The sequence below is a fragment of the Oncorhynchus kisutch genome, linkage group LG13 (genome assembly GCF_002021735.2).
Source record: "Oncorhynchus kisutch isolate 150728-3 linkage group LG13, Okis_V2, whole genome shotgun sequence".
Classification (NCBI taxonomy): domain Eukaryota; kingdom Metazoa; phylum Chordata; class Actinopteri; order Salmoniformes; family Salmonidae; genus Oncorhynchus; species Oncorhynchus kisutch.
This window is the reverse complement of record NC_034186.2, coordinates 70,407,218-70,414,717: the sequence shown is the minus strand read 5'-3', so window position 1 is coordinate 70,414,717 and position 7,500 is coordinate 70,407,218. Positions and strand designations below refer to the sequence as shown.

At 46.5% G+C, this 7,500-nt stretch overlaps 1 protein-coding gene across 1 annotated transcript in view; it reads right to left on the bottom strand.

Moving 5' to 3' along the window:
• Positions 1 to 4,497, bottom strand: part of LOC116376723 (serine/threonine-protein kinase fray2-like) — a gene marked incomplete at its 5' end in the record, with an annotated part of 6,402 nt that extends 1,905 nt beyond the window's left edge. Inside the window, 3 exons of the mRNA XM_031838101.1 lie at positions 1,616 to 1,679; positions 3,417 to 3,759; positions 4,161 to 4,497. Of these exons, the coding sequence (XP_031693961.1) occupies positions 1,616 to 1,679; positions 3,417 to 3,759; positions 4,161 to 4,497 (744 nt within the window). The remainder of the gene's footprint in view (positions 1 to 1,615; positions 1,680 to 3,416; positions 3,760 to 4,160) is intronic.
• Between the last annotated feature and the right edge of the window lie 3,003 nt (positions 4,498 to 7,500).

The following is a 7,500-nucleotide window of genomic DNA, read 5'->3' as shown; positions in this document are numbered from 1 at the left end:
AAAAGTAAAGGAGAAATAGAGGACAGTGCAGGGTTCAGGTGGCTGCATCATCCCTCTTGCTAAGGGATTGTCTCTCCCTTCTCTCCTTCCCCTTCTCTCTCTCTCTACTGCTGTTCTGCTCTGGTTCTCTTTGATCTGAGGACACACCAAACTCAAAGACGCAGCCTAGCCCCAACCCTCCGTCGTCACACACACACACACACACACACACACACACACACACACACACACACACACACACACACACACACACACACACACACACACACACACACACACACAGAGAGAGAGAGAGTGCGGGAGATGAAACGGTCAGGACAGCGTCAGCCGGGCATCTTGTACTTTAGGCACAAGGCTTCAAGCTGGTGTAATTGGGAAGCCTCGTGAAGCGGTGATGAAGATGTCTGGATCAGAATGAAAGAGTTTTCATCTCTTTTAACTGAGCCCCAAAGCCTCTGAGTCGGCCATCATGCCTCTCTCCATGCTGACAGTAAGTAGCCATAGAGATAACAGAGCAGAGGTCTTCTCTTCCTGCTGGTTATAATGATACAGCATGGTTTATTCATGTTGTAGACACCACACCTGGCTCACCTCTATACACACACACACACACACACGCGCGCAACACGCACAGGCACACACACACACAGACACACACATACACAAACACAACCAGGCAGGTGCACACACACACACACATAACCCCAGGCATGTACACACACACACACTGCAATGTGGACTGAGCCCTGTGGTGTGGACAGAGAGAGACAGAATCCCCAAGCAGCTTGGCTCTGTGGCTAATAGTGGTGAAGCTCTGGGATGGTATTTAGGGTCCTGGTCTAGAATCAGTGGTTAGAGGACCATTCTCTCTCCCTGTAGGATGTCTTCAGTGTCAGGTTGGCTTTGTCTGGGTTCGAAGGTGTGTGTGTGTGTGTGTGTGTGTGTGTGTGTGTGTGTGTGTGTGTGTGTGCATGTTCGTGTGCATGTGTGTGTGTAGGTGATGTTCCACTGTGTGACAGGTGAGAGGTCAGGTGATTATACACTCTGACAGCAGGTGAACTCTGTGAGAGAGCGCTGTTGGCCAACACTTCTTAATGAGACCTGGCACCTGCCCTGCACCAAGGTGGGCCAAAAGGGCTAGCAGAGAGGGAGAGGAGAGGGAGAGGGGCCAAAAGGGCTAGCAGAGAGGGAGGAGGAGAGGGAGAGGGAGAGGGGCCAAAAGGGCTAGCAGAGAGGGAGAGGAGAGGGAGAGGGGCCAAAAGGGCTAGCAGAGAGGGAGGAGGAGAGGGAGAGGGGCCAAAATGGCTAGCAGAGAGGGAGGAGGAGAGGGAGAGGAAGAAGGGCCAAAAGGGCTAGCAGAGAGGGAGGAGGAGAGGGAGAGGGAGAGGGGCCAAAAGGGCTAGCGGAGAGGGTGGAGGAGAGGGAGAGGGGCCAAAAGGGCTAGCAGAGAGGGAGGAGGAGAGGGAGAGGGAGAGGGGCCAAAGGGGCTAGCAGAGAGGGAGGAGGAGAGGGAGAGGGGTGGACAATGGAGATGGAGGGAGGGAAGGGAACAGGGTTAGAGGAAGAGTGGGATCAAGAACAGAAGAGAGAAAGATGGAGGAAGAAGCATAGTTACAGAGGTAGAGGAAGAGTGGGAGGAAGAAAGGAATAGAGAGATGGAAGAAGAAGTAGAGAAAGGGGAGGAAGAGGGAGAGGGGGTGAGGGGAAGATGAGAAGGAGTCACCTTGCCCCAATCTTTGAATGTGTTTCCCTTCTGTTCCCCTGAGACTGAACAGTGTTATTATACCGTATAATTCACCCCTGGGGAACTTCATCAGCACCATGATTAGTGAGTCAAGTAGTATTTATGTAGCTTTAACCTTCACCAAGCCAGGTAGACTTGAATACTGCACCAGGGTTTGCGCCAGCTCAGTCCCAGATCTCTATGTGCCTGGTCCAGGCTTTAAAGTCCAGGATATAGAAGGTTTTTACACCTTTGCCCTATTCTCTGTCAGTGTGTCGTCATTCCCAGAAAGGGTTAATGTATAGTGAACCAGAATGATTCATACTCAGAGCTATAAACAGAGAGAGTTGATGTATAGTGAACCAGAATGATTCATACTCAGAGCTATAAACAGAGAGAGTTGATGTAAAAGTGAACCAGAATGATTCATACTCAGAGCTATAAACAGAGAGAGTTGATGTAAAAGTGAACCAGAATGATTCATACTCAGAGCTATAAACAGAGAGAGTTGATGTAAAAGTGAACCAGAATGATTCATACTCAGAGCTATAAACAGAGAGAGTTGATGTAAAAGTGAACCAGAATGATTCATACTCAGAGCTATAAACAGAGAGAGTTGGTGTAAAAGTGAACCAGAATGATTCATACTCAGAGCTATAAACAGAGAGAGTTGATGTATAGTGAACCAGAATGATTCATACTCAGAGCTATAAACAGAGAGAGTTGATGTAAAAGTGAACCAGAATGATTCATACTCAGAGCTATAAACAGAGAGAGTTGATGTAAAAGTGAACCAGAATGATTCATACTCAGAGCTATAAACAGAGAGAGTTGATGTAAAAGTGAACCAGAATGATTCATACTCAGAGCTATAAACAGAGAGAGTTGATGTAAAAGTGAACCAGAATGATTCATACTCAGAGCTATAAACAGAGAGAGTTGATGTAAAAGTGAACCAGAATGATTCATACTCAGAGCTATAAACAGAGAGAGTTGATGTAAAAGTGAACCAGAATGATTCATACTCAGAGCTATAAACAGAGAGAGTTGATGTAAAAGTGAACCAGAATGATTCATACTCAGAGCTATAAACAGAGAGAGTTGATGTAAAAGTGAACCAGAATGATTCATACTCAGAGCTATAAACGACTAAACACATTAGTGCTGCTACTCTAAGTGTTTTCTTTCCTGCATCATGCTCTTTATATTGCACACTAACATAGTGTTTATTAGAACCCTCCTCCCTCCCTCCCTTCCCTCCTCTCCTCTCCTCCTTCCTCCCTCACCTCCTTTCCACCTCCTTCCTCTCCTCCTTCCTCCCCCTCCACTAATAACAGCTTTCCTGTTTTCTCCCGCCTCTCCACCTCCAACCCTTCATCACTCCTTCATGCAGTGAATATAAATGCACAGCGTACCACAGCTCATCTCATGTTTCTCTCCACCTCTCTCTATCCCTTCATCTCTCTACCTCCGCCTGCCTCATCTCTCCATCTCTCCATCTCTCCTTCTTTCCTTTGCTTCATCCTTCCATCTCCCCACCTCCCACCACCACGGGCTCTCCTTTTCTCCATCGATCCATCTCTTCACCTCCCTGTTTCCCTGTCTACCCATCCCTACACCACAGTCTCTTCCTCTGTCTGCTGATAAAGATCTTTAATGAATCAATCCAGATGCTACTCAGACAATCTCCCTCTGTCTCTCTCTCTCTGTCTCTCTCTCTCTGTCTCTCTCTCTGTCTCTCTCTCTGTCTCTCTCTCTCTGTCTCTCTGTCTCTCTCTCTCTCTCTCTCTGTCTCTCTCTCTCTCTGTCTCTCTCTGTCTGTCTCTCTCTCTCGCTGTCTCTCTCTCTCTCTCTCTCTCTCTCTCTGTCTCTCTCTCTCTCTGTCTCTCTCTGTCTGTCTCTCTGTCTCTCTCTCTCTCTCTCTCTGTCTCTCTCTCTCTCTGTCTCTCTCTGTCTGTCTCTCTCTCTCGCTGTCTCTCTCTCTCTCTCTCTCTCTCTCTCTGTCTCTCTCTGTCTCTCTCTGTCTCTCTCTCTCTGTGTCTCTCTCTCTCTGTGTCTCTCTCTCTGTGTCTCTGTCTCTCTCTCTGTCTCTCTCTCTCTGTCTCTCTCTCTCTGTCTCTCTCTGTCTCTCTCTCTCTGTCTCTCTGTCTCTCTCTCTGTCTCTGTCTCTCTGTCTTTCTCTGTCTCTCTCTCTCTGTCTCTCTCTGTCTCTCTCTGTCTCTCTCTCTGTCTCTCTCTCTCTCTGTCTCTCTCGCTCTGTCTCTGTCTCTCTCTGTCTCTGTCTCTCTCTGTCTCTGTCTCTCTCCGTTTCTGTCTCTCTCTCTGTCTCTCTGTCTCTGTCTCTCTCTGTTTCTGTCTCTCTCTCTCTCTGTCTCTGTCTCTGTCTCTCTCTGTCTCTGTATCTGTTTCTCTCTGTCTCTCTCTCTCTCTTTCTGTTCTCTCTCTCTTCTGTCTCTCTCTCTCTCTGTCTCTTTCTGTCTCTCTCTCTCTCTGTCTCTCTCTCTCTGTCTCTCTCTCTCTCTGTCTCTCTCTCTGTCTCTCTCTGTCTCTCTCTGTCTCTCTCGCTCTGTCTGTCTCTCTCTGTCTCTGTCTCTCTCTGTCTCTGTCTCTCTGTCTCTCTCTCTGTCTCTCTCTCTCGCTCTGTCTCTGTCTCTGTCTCTCTGTCTCTGTCTCTGTCTCTCTCTGTCTCTGTCTCTCTCTGTCTCTCTCTGTTTCTGTCTCTCTCTCTGTCTCTCTCTCTCTGTCTCTCTCTGTCTCTCTCTCTCTCTCTCTCTCTCTCTCTCTGTCTCTGTCTCTCTGTCTCTCTCTCTGTCTGTCTCTCTCTCTCTCTCTCTCTCTCTCTCTCTCTCTGTCTCTGTCTCTCTGTCTCTCTCTCTGTCTCTCTCTCTCTCTCTCTCAATTCAAAGGGCTTTAAAGGGCTTTAAATAAACAAGGGAAATAAAAAATGAACAGTAAACATTACACTCACAACAGTTTTTAAAATAATATTGACTTTTCAAATGTTATATTATTGGCAATGTTGTAACAATGTGCAAACAGGTCCCGAAACAACAGGTCCCAAAACAGGTCCCAGATCTTGCTGCTGTGATGGCACACTGTGGTACTTCACCTCATAGATATGGCAGCTTATTAAGATTCTTTATTGGTCTGTGTAATCTGAGGGAAATATGTGTCTCTGGTATGGTCATACAGTTGGCAGGAGGTTAGGAAGTGCAGCTCAGTTTCCACCACCATTTTTTGGGTAGTTGGCACATAGTCTGTCTTCTCTTGAGAGCCAGGTCTGCCGATGGTGGACTCTCTCACTAAGTCTGTACATAGTCAAAGCATTCCTTCATTTTGGACTAGTCACAGTGGTCAGGCTGTGCTAATGTGTACTCTCTGTTTAGGGCCACATTCTTTCCAATGTGTCAAGTAATTCTCTTTTTGGTTCTAATGATCTGGTTGGGTCTAATTGTCTTCCTGTCCTGGGGCTCTGTGGATTCTGTTTGTGTTTGTGAGCAGAGTCCCTATACCAGCTGGCTGACGACTCTTCTCCAGGTTCATCTCTCTGTAGGTGAGGGCTTTGTTATGGATGGTTTGAGAATCATTTATTTCTAGGTGGTTGTAGAATTGAATTGCTCTTTTCTGGATTTTGAACATTAGTGGGAATCGTCCTAATTCTGCTCTGCATGCATTATTTTGTGTTTGACTTTGTACACTGAGGATGTTTTTGCAGAAGTTTGCATGCAAAGTCTCAATTTGGTGTTTGTCCAATTTTCTGAATTCTTGGTTTGTGAGCGGACCCCAGAACTTACAACCATAAAGGGCAATGGGTTATATAACTGATTCAAGTATTTCTAAGTTAAATGTTTTGTGTGCCCTAGGGCAACGGTGTCTTGGTTGAATTTGTATTTATGGTCCTGGCAACTGGACCTTTTTTGGAACACCATTATTTTTGTCTTACTGAGATTAACTATCAGGGCCCAAGTCTGACCGAATCTGTGCAGAAGATCTAGGTGCTGCTGTAGGCCCTTCTTGGTTGGTGACAGAGGCACCAGAACATCACCAAACATTAGACATTTGACTTTAGATTCTAGTAGGATGAGGCAAGGTGCTTGTAACGGTTGTCGTCTGGAGAAAGAGAGGAGGACCAATGCGCAGCGTGGTAAGTGTCCATTATTTTAATAAAACAACTGAACACTGAACAAAACAACAAAAACGACAAACGAACAGTCCTGTAAGGCGACTAAACAGAAAATAATCACCCACAACTAAAATGGGGAAAACAGGCTACCTAAGTATGGTTCTCAATCAGAGACAATGATCGACAGCTGCCTCTGATTGAGAACCATACCAGGCCAAACACAGAAATACAACATAGAAAAAAGAACATAGACTACCCACCCCAACTCACGCCCTGACCAAACTAACACAAAGACAAAATAAGGAACTAAGGTCAGAACGTGACAGTGCTGCAGACTGTTCTAGTGCCCTCGCCAATTCATTGATATATAAACTCAGCAAAAAAAGAAATGTCTTTCAAAGATAATTTGTAAAAATCCAAATAACTTCACATATCTTCATTGCAAAGGGTTTAAACATTGTTTCCCATGCTTGTTCAATTAACCATAAACAATTAATGAACATGCACCTGTGGAACGGTCGTTAAGACTAACAGCTTACAGACGGTAGGCAATTAAGGTCACAGTTATGAAAACTTAGGTCACTAAAGAGGTCTTTCTACTGACTCTGAAAAACACCAAAAGAAAGATGCCCTGGTTCCCTGCTCAGCTGTGTGAACGTGCCTTAGGCATGCTGCAAGGAGGCATGAGGACTGCAGATGTGGCCAGGGCAATAAATTGCCATGTCCGTACTGTGAGACGCCTAAGACCGCGCTACAGGACGGACAGCTGATTGTCCTCGCGTGGCAGACCACGTGTAACAACACCTACACAGGATCGGTACATCAACACATCACACCTGCGGGACAGGTACAGGATGGCAACAACAACTGCCAGAGTTACAACAGGATCGCACAATCCTTCCCTCAGTGCTCAGACTGTCCGCAATAGGCTGAGAGAGGCTGGACTGAGGGCTTGTAGGCCTGTTGTAAGGCAGGTCCTCACCAGACATCACCGGCAACAACGTCACCTATGGGCACAAACCCACCGTCGCTGGACCAGACAGGACTGGCAAAAAGTGCTCTTCACTTGTCTCACCAAATCAAATCAAATCAAATTTATTTATATAGCCCTTCGTACATCAGCTGATATCTCAAAGTGCTGTACAGAAACCCAGCCTAAAACCCCAAACAGCAAGCAATGCAGGTGTAGAAGCACGGTGGCTAGGAAAAACTCCCTAGAAAGGCCAAAACCTAGGAAGAAACCTAGAGAGGAACCAGGCTATGTGGGGTGGCCAGTCCTCTTCTGGCTGTGCCGGGTGGAGATTATAACAGAACATGGCCAAGATGTTAAAATGTTCATAAATGACCAGCATGGTCGTATAATAATAAGGCAGAACAGTTGAAACTGGAGCAGCAGCACAGTCAGATGGACTGGGGACAGCAAGGAGTCATCATGTCAGGTAGTCCTGGGGCATGGTCCTAGGGCTCAGGTCCTCCGAGAGAGAGAGAAAAAAAAGAGAGAATTAGAGAGAGCATATGTGGGGTGGCCAGTCCTCTTCTGGCTGTGCCGGGTGGAGATTATAACAGAGCATGGCCAAGATGTTCAAATGCAGAAAAGCTCAGTCCAGGGGTGATGGTGATGGTCAGTCCAGGGGTGATGGTTGAATTTGCATTT